This window comes from Xiphophorus hellerii, chromosome 20 (genome assembly GCF_003331165.1).
Source record: "Xiphophorus hellerii strain 12219 chromosome 20, Xiphophorus_hellerii-4.1, whole genome shotgun sequence".
Lineage (NCBI taxonomy): Eukaryota > Metazoa > Chordata > Actinopteri > Cyprinodontiformes > Poeciliidae > Xiphophorus > Xiphophorus hellerii.
This window is the reverse complement of record NC_045691.1, coordinates 8453570-8472173: the sequence shown is the minus strand read 5'-3', so window position 1 is coordinate 8472173 and position 18604 is coordinate 8453570. Positions and strand designations below refer to the sequence as shown.

General features: G+C 36.0%; 1 protein-coding gene across 8 annotated transcripts in view; it reads left to right on the top strand.

Moving 5' to 3' along the window:
- The window catches only part of arhgef10la (Rho guanine nucleotide exchange factor (GEF) 10-like a), a 128121-nt gene that overhangs the window by 61648 nt on the left and 47869 nt on the right, over positions 1–18604 (top strand). For all 8 annotated transcript variants that reach the window (XM_032549486.1, XM_032549489.1, XM_032549488.1 and 5 more), the window contains one exon: positions 11602–11702. In XM_032549486.1, coding sequence (XP_032405377.1) covers positions 11602–11702 — 101 coding nt within the window. The remainder of the gene's footprint in view (positions 1–11601; positions 11703–18604) is intronic.

Sequence of the window (18604 nt, the reverse complement as noted above, 5' to 3'; positions counted from 1 at the left end):
ACTTTGTATTGATGATTACAATGATTATTTGTAAGAAAGCATTCTATTTGTTAAAAAAATGCTTAGGCCTGAAAACAGGTTTTGTTCCTTGGTTTCAATGTAGAGTATTTAATTATGCTTTATAATAATTGTAAAAAAATAAAGGTAACTACTTCACGGATTTCGCCTATCACGGGTTCTTTTTGGAACGCACGAAAAACGAGGGTTCACTGTATATCCATCTGCTTTTCTATCCATTTTGTTTTTTCCTGTAACTAGTCTATTCAGCTCTCAATCACTGACAAACATTCAGATTTGCGTGAAAGAGTATAAAGATATTGCATTTACCAGTTACAGATTTAAAATAGAATCTCATGTAATATAAAATATAATATAGTTTAATAGTTACATCAGTTACAGTTAAATTGCTTTCTCTTGATAAGATCTGTAGAACTGTCAAAACTGCACAAAGATTATACTCAGATAGAAAACTACGGATAATAGAGTTCTTCCGTGCTTTAATTGCTATTTTGAGAGAGTTTGCTTTGAACTCTAACTGTACAAACAGTATACATTTTCACAGCAGAACATGGTTGATTCTGACCTCATTGAATGCGTGATGCTTATGGATAGATTTTATTTGAAGTAGGATGCATCAACGTTTACCAGTTGCAAAAAGAGTAGGTACAAAATACTTTATAATATTGTGTTGTCTTTATAAATATAAACACAAGCAAAATTAATTTAGGCTGTTTGAGTAAAAATCTAAATTGAGTTACTTTAATTGTAATTTTACATTACCTGCAATAGTGTGTAGTAAACACATAAAATGCATCCTATTGTCAGAACATTATTAGATAGAATAATAAACTGAAGATTCTGCAAACTAAAGATTACAGAATCTTTAGTTTTTATATGAAACGAAGGACCATATAGCAATACAGAAGCTGTGTTCTTGGACGTTTCAGCCAATCAGAAAATGTTTAATAAATTGTACCAAATTGTGCCTATGTTGCAATGCGGTTCATAAAATAGCAGGGTATTTTTATAAGCGGGGTTGTAGTTAAAATCATTTTGGTTGTGCTTGTTTTATTGTGACAAAAAAAAATAAGCGATGTTCTTTGACAGCAGACAAATTTGAGTGTTTGTTTGTAGCTGTGCAGAGATGGGAACAGATGCTCAGAGAATTCTGTTTTGCAGGGGTATCAGGATTTGTGGAGTTATTTTAGAACTGATGCTTGCTCCAATCACTCATGTTGGTTGTGTTGTAAAAGAGTGTGATTAGCAAATTGGAAAGATGAGTATACACGCAGAGAGATGTTTGGTGGACACTGGTGGGGACAAAATGTTTTGTTTTTCAGTAGTCAGGGTCTTGGTCTTGAATAAGCTATCTAACCTGCTTATGTTAATGGAATCCTGTGCAGTTCTACACATTAATAATGTACTCAGTCTTCCCAGGTCACCTGGCTGCTACCTTTTCTTATGTCCATTGTGTAATTTATTCAACTGACCTTTGCCTCTGATTATAAGCAACCCAAGCATGTTGTTTTAATTGCATCAATCACCAGACACGTCTATGTTACCTTTGTTATGATAGGCTGATCTTAAATAGGTTCAAAGCATGGAGCCTACTGTCACTGTAATCATATCTTAGCTGATTTGGTGCAGAGCAGACTAGTATGACAAAAGTAAAAAAAAACAAAACCTATTTTTCCTATTCAGGTATTGGCCTATGTACCATACACATTTAATCTGGCTTACTCTTATAATGTTTTATCCTGACTCAGTTTTAAAATGTTCACCTCCATGAAGTTGATCAAATTATGCATTTTATTGTGCATGTGGTGGTGTTGTGTATTGTGGATGGTGTTTAGAGCCAATTCCAATGGAGCAAGACGCGCTAACTAGAGTTCAGACCGTTAAAACTTCATTCCAGAGAGTGTTTTAATCACAAATAGTTTTGTAAGATTGAAATGGTCTCTGTTTTATGGGTATATTTTACTTTTCTTTCATGCCAATAAGCCACTATGGAGTAAAATATCCCTAAAATGTTCTAAATGTCTTGTTTTCTTAATGCTAACTGGAGCTAAGCTAAACTTGGCTAAATGCTAAAGTATTGAAAACATAGCTATTTCCTGCTGATGTAGTCAACCGCAGCGACCCTTGTTGCTCATAAATAATATTGCTATTTACAGTGTTTTTGACTAAGATTGTTAAAACAGCTAAATATTAGAGCCTGGGTGTTAATTGTGCTACTCCAAATGAATAAATTAATCACTGTGGTAATTTAAAGTTCATGAATCAAATCTTAAAGACTGTTGGTTTCACTCTCCTGTGCATAATAATACACAATTGGCTATTAGTTTTTGCATGGAGGGAATCTTCCTACAATAGTGACTCCTAGGCAATACAGATTTCACATTTCAGCACCAAGGAGAGTGCCTGTCACTGGGTCAGTGGGAGCTACAGCTATCTTTGAGCCAGTGTGTGTTTGTAATCCTGAATCTGATGCATCAAGCCCAAATCATCCCACAATGTTTTGTATAGTTTGAAAAAAATATCTCAGCTTGAACTGAAACAGTGTTAGTGAGTGCAATTTACACATAACGAACAGAGGAGTGAATAATTGCATAAAGGTAATTGTCAAAGGTGTTCACATTTAATACCAATCAGGGCTAATCAAGGCAAAAAAGGAACACTTAGTCAAACATGTAGATGTGATTGCCTATCAAACTGAAGAAAATATCTGCAGCTAATCACAGTAAACAAAAAATTACTTATTATTCATTCAAATATAAATATGTAATTGCCCTCTTCCAAAAGCAAGAAGGGGATGTTTGACTTTGTGCATGTGGCTCACAGAAGTTCACTCTTTAAATTAAACAGAAGACAGAGTTCAGCAAAAATATATTGCATAGCAAAATAAAATAAAAACAATCACAATAGCTGTGTGTGAGGCCAAAGCTTGATCTAGTATTTCCTGGTATACCACTTACAGCACAAACCAGCTAATCAAAAGTAAGGTTACTGTTTGTGGATTATTTTCATTACTTTGTAAGGCTCTTTCCACAACATCTGTAACATCCTACAAAATAAGACATAATGCATAATGGGCATATTAAACACATTCTGTTTTCTATTTCTTTGTCATTCTATAAAAGCTTTTTTCCTTTTTGGGGGTGGTAAATGTAGAATTTGATTCCACTACCCTCCACCCCGCATCCTCCAATCCTCTTTGTTTGTCCAGGGACAGCTTGATAATTTTTTTCTTCTTTTTTTTTTTCTTTTCACATTCCTACATGTTGACGCAATCACATTGGAGGCAAACAACAATAGGTTCCCACTGTGGTTACACATTGTCTTTACTCAGCATCATTCCAACGATTTTTGATGGTACTGGCTTGGTACTCAAATTCAATACCTGAAATTTATTTTTTCAATCACAATTCTGTTTCTCTTCTGGTAGCATTTGATCAATGTTATATCTTTATTAATTGTTTTAATGCTACATTAATTATGGAAATGGAAATAAAGTACTGTAAATATTTAAATAATTCTTGGGTGTTGCTATGTAAAAATTGTGGTCTTTAACTTTTGTCAAAAAATTTAAAACCTTACCATTTAAGTACAAACATATGCATGACATAATCTAAAATACCATCCTTTTGTAGAACTAATGTACCCAAAATCACATATGCTTTAATACCCAATGGTTTAAAGAAGATGATTTTAAACTCAATTGTATATCTTAAGTCAGGGATGGTCGTTGCCATTGGAATGATTTTGTGTGGCCCTTGACCACAACTCAAGAATGGGATAAATTGTATTTGGTATAGATATTTAGTTTATGGGGTCAAAATAATATATATATATATTTTTACAATATTAATAAAATAATAATCATAATCAAAATGTTGTGCTCCTTCAAGCTATGATGACTTTTATCTTGTCATTGTGACTTCCTTACCCAAAATCGTCATAGATCCCTGTCTGAAGTGCTTGGCTTTTTTGACCTCGTCCAAAGATGTATCATTTGTTTTCTTCACTCTTCAAATATACTTCCTGTAGATTGCTTCATTTTTATTCTTAACTAGTTTTTATTATAAATATAGACACGATGGGAAGGATATTATTCTCACCTAAATTTATTCCAGAGAGTTTTGCCTTATATACTTTCTGTACGCTTGTGAGATTTGTAAGGGTTATGGGAAAATCCTTCTCCCCAGTCCTAAGTTAAGCTTCTGTGGCCAGGGAGTATTTCTTAGAATAATGATCATCTTACACTGGCATGGACAAGGTAAATGCCAGCGATGTTGGGAGATGGTCATTATTACCTTAATCAGGAAGATACAGTAACCTCACCAATATAGCCACCAATAATAGAATAGAATAGAATAGAATAGAATAGAATAGAAGTACTTTATTCATCCCAGCAGGGAAATTACTTCGCAGTTACAGCATAGAGACAAGACACAATAACAACTACCACTGAGTAGTAGTTGTAGATAAAATAAAAAATAAGATATAAAATGCTATAAATTGTAAAAATATAAAATGCTGTTAATATAAAAAGCAACTTAAGAGCAGTCCTTGCAAAGATTCAAAAAATGCAGATATGTATATGTAAATATATGTACAGCAAGTGTGCCACAGTGCAGTTGTGCAAAATTGGACTGATTAGTGCAGAACAATGATTTAGCTTTTATTGTACAGTGAGATGGCATGTGGCAGGAAGGATTTCCTGTATCTGTCCCTACGACAGCGGAGCTGGAGCAGTCTATGTGAGAAGGTGCTCTGCTGTCTGTCCACTATGTGGTGGAGAGGGTGCTGTTTATTGTCCATAATAGACAGAACCTTCTTCAGTGTCCTCCTCTCCACCACAGTTTCCAGGGACTCCAGCCTTAGTCCCAGTACAGAGCCAGCTTTCCTGATGATTTTGTCCAGTCTATTAGAGTCGCTTGCTCTGATGCTGCTTCCCCAACACACAGCAGCAAAGAAGATGGCACCGGCAACAACACTGTGATAAAAGGTCTCCAACATCTTGCTGCACACATTGAAAGAGTTCCTTTGAAATGATTTTCTTAGATGCTATTTTTCAATTGAAAATATATTTTTGTTGTCCTATATATTGCTTTGTTAGCGTGTAATCAGCCAACAAGCTTAACTTGTAAGGGTCTGTTTATTGTGTTGGTTGAAGCTTATCTGGCTGTTACAGGACAGCGACAACATTTAATTGTTTTTAATAATACACTGAAATTATTTTCTTAGATTAATTTTATCTTTTCCAAATACCTTTTCAAGCATGCAGTTACAGACAGTTGGGATACAAAACATATTCAGGTTAAAAACAATGCTAATTAATACAACAAATTCATGATTTGTTTTTTCATGTTTATTATTTAAAGCCAAAGTTATCATAATAGATCCAATTAGTTACTTTCAAATACCGTTTTATTGTATTCCCAATCATGGAGATGAACCCCAAAATAACAGTGCTTTAATATTAATATTGTATTAATTTCTAGCAGCCTTTTAGAATTAATTCAGATGGAACCTTGCCCTCTAAATATAATGGTACAGGCTTTTTTGTCTGTCTGAAAATTGATAAACCTTTGTAAATAACAAAAACAAAATATTGTCTCACTTTGTCTTTTTTCTGCATGCAAGGATTTTGGTCAGACATAATACAGTGAGTCAAGACTAACAAAATGGTGACAGAGGTTGCAGCAGTTTTAGCATTTTACAAATTTAGAAACAAATGTAGAGTCCTTTAAGTTTTTTCAACTGCAAATCCGAGTTTCTATCCGACACACTGGGTTTCAGGAGGATGAAGGGGAAGTGCCACTAACACTCAGCATCTGCATTTGTCCCGTTCTTGTGCATTACTGTCATAGCTGACCTGCCCCCTTAAATCACTGGGTCATCTTCTCCCTTTGCGCCTCACTTTGCTCTGCTTTCTCTCAGTCCTATTCCCCTTCTGACTTTCCTTACACTCCTAGTTCTCCTGGTGTCCTCTCTGCCGGCACGCGTGAGCTCGTTCTCTATTCTGGCCGCGCAGCACACCTGCACTGCGGTTGTCAGTCACTGGGCAGTGGAGAGAAATGGAAACTGCTCTCAGTTTAGCATGTTTGATGTTGTGTGTGCATGAAGTACTACCTAAAGAATCAAGATAAGTGAAAAGCATAAAGCTTTTCACACCTTGTCTCTCCCTCTTTCTTTGGCAAATTGCACATGCTATGTTTAAGAATAAGTAACTGAGTAACACCTCAGTGAGAAAATTCAACTTTTTCAACATGTCAGATATGTCTTTGCTTTGTTCCCATTTTGCATATGTCCCTCTCCTTCTCGCTATATGCATTTTTAAAATAGTTTGGACAAAGCACTACTAGGTATGGCAGAAATCGAATTTCTGATTTCTTTCACTTCTCTACTCAATTACCTCCTAATAATGCTTAAGAGTGAAATTGGCTTCCTAGTGTGTGTCTGTCCCTGCATCCACCTTTTTCACACACTCTCTTCCTCCTTTTCTTTTCTTCCCCTTCTAATAACAGCAGAATTGGTGTAGAATTCACAGGTAGCTGGGAAAAGGCTATTTCTTTTGATAGCTGCTCAATTCTTTAAAAAAGACAGCACAACCTCGATCAGGGAAACTACTTCTAGTTATGAGAAAGCTGGATAAATCTAGACAAGACAAGCTTTTCTGAATCACTAGACATCGAGTACTTTCTAATTTGGGGGTTGTAATTCTAATCTCCCTTTAGACTTAAAGTAGAATCTTATTTTAGGTCAGCAGAAATGGGGGGAAGAAAAAAAATAGACAAAGACAACACAATGACTTCCAAGCTAAAGAAAATGGACTAAGCAGGTGACTAAGACAGCCAAATGTCAAAGTGAACACCTGTATTTGGTAGAATCTGTGTTCTTACAATGTTGAGTTACTGCCCTGGAGGTGATAGACACCTCTGGTGTTCCTGCCAATTCCGTTCTGGGTTCCAGTCAGGTAATGAGCCATGTGCCCTACTCAACCTGGCTGCTTTGATGTCTGACAGTAATTCCTATGTTGCACAGAAGGAAGTGATTCACCCTTAGTTGGGTACCATTGCTCTTTTTTGGGGGTCCTTCATGATCAGACTGTTTGCCTGGGATACATTTCTTTTTGTGGGTTCCATCATTCAGCAGTAGATTAATTTGTGCTGCTAGGCATTCATGGAGAGCAGTCAGAAAGCAAAAGGAATTTTGAAAAAGAAAAAAAACATCTATAATTTAACTTTAAAAAGTTCACTTCAGGTCACTTCTTGGTCATTTCTCCCAAATTCTTTAATGAGGTTAGCTTCATATTGATCTTAAGCCATCTCTGTTATTTGTGGACCATTGCTGAAAATATGTATTTTATTCCTGAAACTCAACTTTCCATTAATATTTTTATGTGAACAGGAAGCTTCATTAATTTATATGTATTTTATGGCTTACTCTCCTTTCAGTGAGGAAATGTCAACAGATCTTGGCAGCTATAAGCCTAGTAATACAGAGCTTGCTTCCGAAGTCCATATGTAAATGCAGGCCATAACATAGAAATTAAATAACATTAATGCTCTAAAAGTTAATTTCTTTTTAAAAAAATAATTATAATGATATTCTGTTGTTGCAGTCTCCAGACTTGTTTGGGTCTTTTTAAAAATTTTATTATGGTGTAGCTAGAGCCGGCAGTCTCTAAAACAGCTCCCATATTAGACCTGAGCTTTTATGCGTATGTGTGTTTCTTTTTCTCCACCTTTGTTTGGACCCACAACGGAGCTGATGGTGTTTTGGACAATCTCGTGTTTCATTTTTCTCTCAGCTGCACTTGTGTTCAGAGGGCCATAAGAACAGCTACATTGTTTATACCAGGGATCAGCTGTTAGCTTTCTGTGCCGCAGCTGTGCCGTTTCCCCACAAGCCTTCGATGTTACCCATGAGCTGAAGATAAAGAGACACGGGACCCATGCTGACTCTGGGTGTTTCAGCAGGAGAAGAAGGTTCAGGCCTGTTATTCTGTTCCTCATGGGAAGTGTGAAACAAGCTGGTTGATCTAGTGGCGCTTACCTGTCATCAGAGGAACTGCTGGGAAATCAGCCTGATTCTGACTGAAACGTGGTGAACCATACTAATCACAGGGAAACTCTTAACTATGGATGTTTTCATTTCTTTGGGTCAACATAATGACAGAGAGTGACAAGAAGAGGAGCTTTTTCTGTGTTTGTGTAAGATAGATGGGGAAACTCTGGACACTTTACTACCAAGGATACACTGGTGAGGGGACTATGCTAGTAATTGTTAGGATGAAACAAAGAATGGGGATTAGTTGAACCAGAAATTGATTTCATGCCACAAACCAAACTCCATGTCCATGTGTTATGAAAGATGGGTGAATGATCTGAATCAGTACTTCAAAGGGTTTAATCAGAAAACTACCCATTCTCCAGCCCAGCTATTCCTGCTGCAGCCCCTGCCTTTTCAGTATCTGTCTGCTTTAACCTTTCACACCTCTCAGCTCTTAGTCACCCACCACTTTCTCTGCTTCAAACGTTACATCTCCAAAACACAGAGCCCACTCCACAACTTCTCCCTCTCAGCTCTACATATGAGGTACAAGCTGTAAAGATCAAGGTGTGAGAAGCTGCAGGTCCAGATGGCATCTGCTTAGTGTCCTGAGGTGCTGTACAGACCAACTTTGTGGCATTATGGAACACAAGTTTAATATGAGCCTGGAGCTATGAAAGACCTTCTTTGTGGTATCACTGCAAAAGCATCCACCAATTTGCCTGCCAGTCTGACATTAGAGTGGATGATGCCTCTCCTGCACTGAAAAACAGGTACATTTTCCTAAGGAGTGGAACATAATCTGTGTCAGTGGATACTAAACTGCCTCACTGGTGTCCCAAAGTACGAGGATGCAGAACAGTGTGTTCAACATGTTGGTTTGCAGAGTGGGTACTCGCAGAGTTCTACCCCCAATACTACAGACTCACCGTCTTCAGAAGATTCTGCCATAGTTTATAGTGAGGATGATTTGCAGTACAGAGTGAACACAGGACTATGTGAACTGGTACCAGCAGAACCACCTCCAGATCAATGTAGTGAAAATCAAGAAGCTAGTAGTAACTGGTGACGCACTATACTGACACTGTTAATCATCCAGGGACCTGACATTATGATAATAGTCTTATAAGAATTTGGGTGTCAATCTGCCATAGGATAACCCCTAAATCTAGCACAGGTAGTGAGAGTAAGGAGAACTCTAGCAAAAATAACATCCTTCTTGGACATAGTCACTCACCCCCTGCATTACACTATTGCAGAACGAGTGACCTGTTGCATTTTAAATGCACAAAGGAGCATCATAATGGTCCTTTCAACCAGCAGTTGTAAGACTCTACAACCATCACTGCTCCCAAGACACACAAAGTTGTGTCAACATCCTTTCTGTTATTTTTGTGAGTAATATGCATAGATAAAAAAGTAAAGTTTATAGATATTTTATTTACTTTCTTAGAATCAACATATGCTGGCATTCATAACTGTGTTCCAGGTTTTTGCCCAGAAGACTAAAGTCAGGGTGTTTAGAGCACTAAGGCAGTCATCCAGTGGCCTACTATGTTTTGGAGTTAGAAAACTGTAGTTGGCAGGAAATTTTAAAATATTAAAAGTTTAATGTCTTATTTGAAGACATTAACAACACCTAAACACTAACTATAATTTTCCTACTGATATAATTACATTTTCTTGCTGTGGGCCAATGGATAGGGAGACTTCAGAGTGGAGCTGTGAAGAACACCCTTCACCTGCTCTCTGCTGCTGTAGTTGGGTAGTTTGAGTTGTAAGTCATTGTTTTACACCTTGTTCAGATTCAGATATGAATAACCTGTGGTTTTTCTATGGCTCATTTGTCTTCATTTTATCATTCCTTTTGTTTTGTAGCTGCAAAGCAAAACCATATTATCATCCCTTTTTTAAAATAAATGTATTTGTTTACCACATATTTCACATCTAAATTACCTTACAGTGACTGAGGCAAAATTCAAATAATTTTACTAATGTAGGATTTTGGTATGCTAAAAGGCCCTGACCAAACAAATTTAAAGTTATGCAAAAACAAAGGGCTGTTTTAAAATTTTTAACAATGGTAAATGGCTGTGAACAATAGAAAAATAAATTAGCAGTTGTGTATGACACAATATGAATTTCTTCAGTAAATTTAACACTTTTACTCAAATAAAATCAATGACTATATTAGATCAAGATTTATCATTATGGTGTGTATTCATTCCTTTAAGCAATGTGTTCTGAGTATTATATTCTCACTGCCTTCAAGCATGAAAGGCACCTTAATCAAAATATGGTAAATGGGATACACTAACATGTCTCCTACACCTTTATCTGAGTTTTTCGTTGCATATTTTAAAGCATTATATAATGTTTGTTCTTCTCCTAAAACAATAAATTGTCAATTTTTCATGTAATTGCAATCTGTATCATTTGAATAATTGTTAGTTTTGGAAAACTCAATAGTTATTTGACCATGCATAGTAGGGATGTTTTGATTCATCCTCAAGGACATGTTGACCTTGAATTGAAAAAGATTGAACCCCTCATGTTTTATTAGGAGACAGTCTCTTCCATTCTGGCTTCAACCTCTTGTGAGGGTTAGAAAATGCAGTTATTTTTAATCAGAAAATGTGTAATGGATTCAAATAGGGACCCAGTATCACAGTAAATATGTATTTATTCATGTATCATATCATAAAACAATAAACTCATTCACTTCCAATTATGTTTTCAGTGTTTATGCTCTTGTCTTTTGTTTAAACTCTGTGAAAGTTTCTGTAAGGTTAAAAATAACTTTTGCTTAAGAAAATCCTAATTCAAAAGATTTGAGCAAAATGACTTTCTAGATATAACAATCACATTTAATTGTAAATGTAAGTAAATGTGCTTTGGTGAGATTCATTTCAAAGACTTCATTAGTTGTGGAGTCTCTATCATTTTGAAATTCTTTAGTTCTGCTTTTGTCCTTTCTTTCACACATCTGAGCTCTGGTCTCCAACTGTGCCAAAGCTTGATTTGGCTCCAAAAGGCTGTAACTGATCAGAGCCTGCCACTGGTTGTGCCAGCAAAGCCCACACATTAGTGGGGTTTTTTTTCTTCTTTGAGTGCTTGTGCCCACCTTTAAGCGATTTACTGTGACCAGGCTATGCGATCATCAGAGCACGCTTTGAATATTTATGTAGAGGCTGAAAGCATAGAGCGCCTGTACACTGAGGTGAATGACTGTAGTTTTTCAAGGAAAAAGCTGCTCTGGCATAAATTCTTACTCTATTAAACTTAAATTTCCATGAAATGAAACACTGTCTGCTCTACTCAAATCTTCCTTTTCTCTGATCCGTTGTCTTTGGATTTAGTTTATTAAAGTCACATCAAAATCTAATTCTGTACTTTTCTGGTTTTGGTAGAGGTAAACCTTGAAATAAAGCATACATAGAACTCAACATAAGTTGACCCATTGTAACGCTAGTTGTATATTGATCTATTTGTGCATGCATCTCGGTCTGAGTCTGTGTTTGTCTGTGCATGTGTGTCTTTTAGGTCTGGCCGTCCAGTTAGTTTCATGGTGGTCTTCAACACCCCCAACCCTCTTAGTAAGATCTCCTGGGTCAACCGACTGCACTTGACCAAGATTGCACTAAGTAAGCACACGACATACTTACAGACTCACACACACATCCACGTCAACACACCCACTAAGAAGATCACTGTGTCATTTCTTCTTAAATAGGATGATGCAATGCAATGAAAGCGCCGACAGTGTTCACCAAATGCTTGGATACATTATCACTGTTTTCTTCACACTATGTTAGTGAAGTGCACAACTGCTGTTGCAATTTATGTAATCAGTGATAAAATAAAAACCCTAACTAGGTCACTGAAAGGTTATGTACTGAGGAAAACGAAAAAATAGACTAACATTATTAATTATTTATTTTCCAAAGCTCCATGTGGATTTTTTTAAATAAGAAAAAACATACTTATTATGAAGCCAAATTTCACTAAAGAACAAAAGGATTTAAAGTTACTAAAAAAGTTGTGTTGTTAGAAGTTCATGCACTTCTGCATTTCTTCACGTTCACTGGTGAGCCTTGTTTTGAAATTCCTTTCTGAACATTTTGTTATGGAGACCTGTCAGCGGTCAACCTTCATCACTGGCAAAATAAGAACAAGCAAATCCCCAGACCTGTCTCAGCAGGGAGCACAAGACCTGTTTCATTTTTTATCTCTTCCTAACCTCTGCCCTTTAACCCTTACCTTGCTGAACAAGTCTGGACCATGCAGTTCACAATGTGCTCATCAGGAGTTCATTAATGTTTACTGTGATCCAGTTGTTACAAACAGGATAGTACAGGTAGAACAGGTAATATAGACAGCACTACATTTATGTATGTTTGTCTATCGCTGCATGCATATTTAATCTACTCTGCACCTCTGTCCCTTCTTCACATACTTCCTATGTCAACTATGCTTTAGCTTATGTTAGCAATGCATATTTAAGTTCTCTCAAACTTATTTCTGCTCATTTGATTCTCTTGTTCACCAATGAATTAATTAACCATGCAGCTGAGGTTCTCTACATTGCCTCAGTTTTAAAGAGCTTCTGCTTGTTGTGAGTGGCTATATGAAAGCATTATTGCATGAAAGAACAGCTAATCATCTTAGACTAATTATATGCATACTTTCTTTTTAGGATTTAATACCAAACAGGTTACTTGGATTATTAGCAGGTTGTGTATATTGAAATTGGATGTAGCTTTGCTGCTAAAAACATAAAACAGTTTCTATGTAAGTCTATTGAAAGATGCCTGTATTTATTCTGAATATCTACTTTTTGTATGTAGTTCATAAGTGTCAATTCTGGGTAGTGAGTTCTTAGATCTGAATTAGTTGTTTTTTGTAATGATATTAGTTTTGACATTTTTTTCTCAATCTCTGAAGTATCACAATTTAAAGATAGCTTTATATTTTTATCTGTTTGATTACATTGTGTTCTCAAATAATTCATTTGAATGAAATCAGATGTTATGATCAAACAGTTACTCACTACTTGAATAGCTTTTGCTTAGTCTTACCTCTACATGAATGACAATACATTGGAGAAATACTGCTCTTACTTGAGTACAATTGTTGAACATGCTAGTAATCTCTGAATAAAATATACGATAAAGCAAGCATACAATCTAATTTAATCCTCCTGGCGTGTGTCTTTTCCATTTAATTAGTTTGAAACATTGTTTTAAAGGAAGTAACATGCTACATTCATAAACAAGGTACTTTATAGTCTTGTCAATGATTGTGTCAAACAATTTGGGATAACAGGTCAACCGTAAGTCTAAAAGGTGTTGTGCTTAGCAGAGATTTTCCTGGCGGTTTGTTTTAAGAGTATTTGAAAGGTCTATGTAACAATAAATATGTAACACGCACACCAGATTCCTTGACTGTACTGCAGGCCCACCTGTCACAGTTTGGGGTATAGAGGTGTATGGGGCATGTGGCGTATCTGTAGACACTCCAATTGCGCTTGACAGAGTGACATCAAAGACGTCAGTTGAGGAGCAGAGGAGGCTGGGGCTGCAGTGAAGCACAGCATCGCCAGCCTTTCCCTGTTCCTCACACCTTTATCAGCAACACAGCAGGCGTACTGATGAGGAAAGCTGCATAGTTACTGCATGCAGCTTCCCCCCATTTGGCAGCTGTGTGGACACTAGTGATATTCAAGGCACGATACAGCAAATTATCCTTATCTATCTCTAATAAGAAACATGTGTTATATCAATATTTTTTTGGGTAGACCATAAAAGGTAAATACAAATTTGCATGGTAAGAAAGAAAGAAAGAAAGAAAAATATGATGTAAAATTTGCCTTTCAACTCAGTGAGTCTGAATTAATTCAGTAAGCAAAGTTTATTTGGTGTTCACTTCAACAGAGAATAACAAACATGGATCGAATTTTATTTCTTTATTGCATTTTTTGGTTGTGGAAAACACACAGGCAGTCAGCACATTGGATAAAATGCTAATAAAATGTAAATGCTTTTCTATCTTATTTATTCACTTTGTTTTAAGCAGCTGCCTGGCATTGTAATGAAATCCTATTACTTGTGTTCTTCCAGTTTTAGACCAGTGATTTCCCAACATGGCCCTCAATGTCTTTGAGAGTTTTTTGATAACTTTTGCTACCATTTTTTTTTTTTTTTGCATGTGTGTGTGTTTTCCATTGACACATATGAGGTTGACACAGTTAACCAGAGCAAGTGAATCCTATGCTCTACTACAACAACAATAAATAAATACAAGATTTCATTAAAAATGCATCAGCATAGTAGAGTAAAATGCATCAACATTGTAGAGTTATGGCAAGGAAATCACTGAGAGTCTGGGATGGAATTCATCTTTTCTCTCAGTGATTGACAGCATGTCTCTAAATTTGTGCCATTGTTTTAAAGGATTGTTCTCTTTATGTCTGAGAGTTTAGCTAAATTCATGTTTCCATGTCAGAATAACATTATTTATTTATAAAGAACTGCATTTGGAATATTTTTTGTTTTGCATGACTCATGAGACTTGGTTGTTCTACTTCTCAGATGCTGTGCACATTATTGCAAACTCCCTCGTCGTTTTTTTTTCTTTTTCGAAAAGTAGAAGTTGCTTGCATATCATTGCTATGCAGCCATGTCACTGAAAATAAAAACTTTACAGTGCTAAGTAATTCTTTATATTGATTGTATAAGAACAACATTACACATTAAATTCTGTAATATTCAAGTGTCCATTGAATATCATTTAGATTGTCCTGCCTGTTTGAATATAAATAAACATTATTTATATATTTATTCAAAGTTAAAAGTAACTTATTGTGCAGAATTATGTAACACACAGGCTACTGGAATTATTTACCAAAATTCCCTGAGCATAAATCAGGCAGCAGAAAACACAGTTTTGTCTTTGTGTAAGAAAGGGTTCAAATATTTAGATAAAATTACCAAATTGTACAAAGTCCTTTCTTTACAAATGTTTACACTGTTAATATTATTGTGTTTTAAGATATCCAGTCAGTTTTTGCTCAGACAGTCATGAATTTGTACTTGATGAGAATGACCTTTGGCAAAGGCGAGTTCTGTTAGAGTCAAAACCCAACAATTTCTCACCAACAGACTAAGGCACTCATTTTCAATTGTGTGATGACGGTTTGGTGCTGGAAGCTGATCATCTCAACTTTATTATTCCATTCTGAGGTTGTTATTTTCTCCCTCATAGGTCTTAGTAGATACTAGAACTTAAAATCTAAATTTAAAATTCTTAAAACATCATTTTCTTTAGGCTTAGGGAGACACTTAACAATGTTTATATATTTGAGTCTCAAATAAACTCTTGCTGACATTGATTTTAAATACATTCTAATTCTAAGATTTACACATACATGTTCTGATTCCTTTGATATATCAGAGACGTATCGATAAAAAGCTTAGAAAAATATTGCCTAACAAATTCTTTTGACTGTTGACAGATAGTGAGTGTGATTGGTTTATGAACATTAACATAAATGACTTTGCTTAATATTGTATAGTTCGTATGAACAATTAATTCTCAGCTTTTGATCAGTTCACTTTACAAATTAACATAATAATTACGACTTGCAAAGTCAGTTTTATTATATAATTAATGCATGACCGATGCCAATTAAATTGCATTGTTCTTGTTTGAAAACATTGTGAGAAAACTAATTTAATGTCGTAGAAAATTCTGAATGAGTAGGCCTTAATCACACAGTTGTTTATGAAAGAATCTCCATTTTGGCCCTTTGAGGTACTACTGCTTTATTCATCACTTAGATAAAAACAAATCAAATAGAAGCGGGTGGCAAGATGGGTCTCATTCACTCTCTTGGGAATCAATATCACCACCAACCTGGTCAGGATGACAATTACATGTTAATTGTTTTACACCAACACTTTGCCTTCCCAATCCACCAAAGGTAATTACAATGAAGGAGTTGTTGATTTAATTTCACGGATGGTGTAGCGTCACAGGGGCTCCCTCGTTGTTGCAGTCATAGGCAGGTCTGTCCTCTGTTCAAAGGGAGACCTACAGTTGAATCAGCATTTTAAACTCACCGGACCATGGTGTTGTTTAGTCTGAAATGGCTGTCTTGCTCTGGAATGTCCCTGAATATTGGACAACACAAGCGGCAAATGTTATCATGCATGATTTAGTAAGTAATTAAATATCGCAAAACTCATTTTCTCCCGACCCATCTCCACACTAGTGTTTATCCTGTTACCTCCAATTAGAGGGAACATAGCCTATATCGCTCATCCAGATTTGGAAGAGTTCTCTCTACCACATCTGTGAATGTCATTAGCTTTTAATGGCATTTATGCATTCTGTATTATTAGTTAGGCCTATAACAGGCCTTGTTAGTGGATGAAGGATTTACGCAATGTGATATAGAAGCCAAGGCTAATGTTATGCTTCTCATGTAAACAACATGTGTCACTTTATGAAGGCCTGCACAGTAGTTATAAAGCCTTGAAATAGAAAGTGAGAATTACCCCATAGTGCTTCTTTGCCAGGACCCGCTGGGCCTGGTGTGCTACTGCATTCTTTAAGTCTATCTGAGTGGCCTTGCTGTTTCTGAAGGGTTTTCATGAAATGGCCAAAAGCATTGCCTAATTAATGGGCTTCCTCAGTGCAGAATTAATTGTTTTCTACCATTCAGACTCAGCTCTTTCAGAAAGGGTTAAAGCGTCAGACTTTGATGGCTCTCACAAGAAGAAGAGCCCATCAAATCATGAAAGATTGTTGCTGAGGCGCAGGAGACAGAATGAGAAGAATGAACGAGGGCAAGGAGAGGGGGATGTTGAGGGTGTGCATGATTATGTGTTTTGTGTGTCGGCGTGAACATGTGGAGAGTAGGAAGAGGTGGTGGTGGGGGGGGGGTGTAGGACTAAAAGGATGATTGAGACAAGCAATCAGTCCCTCAGTCCCGCTGTAGGGTAGAAAGACCGAGCAGGAGGCCGTTGCCTGCGGTTACATTGCTAAGCGTGAAGAACAGTTTTTTTTTTCTTTTCTTGTGTATCAGTATGAGTGGAGTGTGGTTTAGAGGAACTAACACACATTTGGGCACACCTTCTTGATCCACTGTGAGTCTATGCCATGCCGATGTTGACTACACAGGAGATGAAGAAAAGGAATACAAAATAACCTGCTGCATGGGTGATCAAGTAGATTTAATTTATCAGCGCGCAGATTTACATGCTGTCTCTATTAAACAAAACGAGCCACACCTAATGTGTTAACCTTGTCTTTTTATTTTGTCCACTTTATTAGGAACATAAAATATGTTTGTTTGAACACCTATAATACAAATATAGAAGAAAGTCAGCTCTAAACTCCTCTACTGGAATTATTTCTGTTAGCTCTGAAATTAATCTGTCAGACTGCAAAGATTATCTCCGTATCTCGCTGTGCTCAAACATGCGAAATGTTTATGATGAGTAAACATTATCTCAGATTTAATTAACAGATCCCACACTTGCATTAATCCATGTGAAATATCAATTGCGCTGCTGTATTTAATTAGGCTATATCTTTGCCCTTTGTGTCACCAGGCCTGATATAGCACCATGCCCTGCAAATTAATCAAATTAATCAGCAAAAGACTTGAAACAAAGGCATGATTGGAATAACAAAACTGAAAGACTAAGTCTTCCCTGTAAGTGTGTTTTTTAAGATATGCTGGGATTCTGTAGATCTAAAGCTTTAGTTTCTAGAATCTTTAAATTGAAATTTATTGCTTCAAATCAATAAGTCATAAAAACAAAATGTATGTGATACCAAAACAATGGACATTTAAAAAATTATTTCCAGTGATATTATGTTTAAGTTTAGATTTTGACAAATCTGTCTACAATAACATCTTGAAGTCAGTTTAATGAATGTTTATATTCTGTAACTGTGTTGATTCACTAAACAGCAAGGTTCAGTCTTGAAAAGTATACAACTTGCCTCTATTATTCTTTGTGTCTGAATGAGTATGGAAAAAGAACAAATTGAATGTATAAAATTGTTAGAGTTACCAAACATTCATTCTCTAAAATACAAAAATCAGAATTTGTAATATAATGGTTTTCACAATCATCTTTAACAGAATGTATTTGTTGATCTTAGGTATTCACACTCATATATTTTTGCTGTTCTTTAAATCTGAATTTTTAATCTGGGTATTACAAACACAGATACTTTGTATTAGGTTTTATAGATGATACTTTCATAACTGTCTCTCTTCATTTTCTCTTTCTTTATGCATTTTATGTTATTATCTTTATCCTTCTTTCTCTCCCATACTCCTTTGTCTATTTTAACCTATTGCCATCCCTTTCTCTCTTTCTTTTCTTGTCTTTTTCCCGTATTCAATATTTGTGTATACTGCCTTTAAAATAAACCTAAAGGAGTTTATAACAGATTTTTAATAAAACTTCAAGTGGAGCATTATAGCAAAAACCGCAATACTTAACTTGTGAGAGTAAAACTGCTGGGC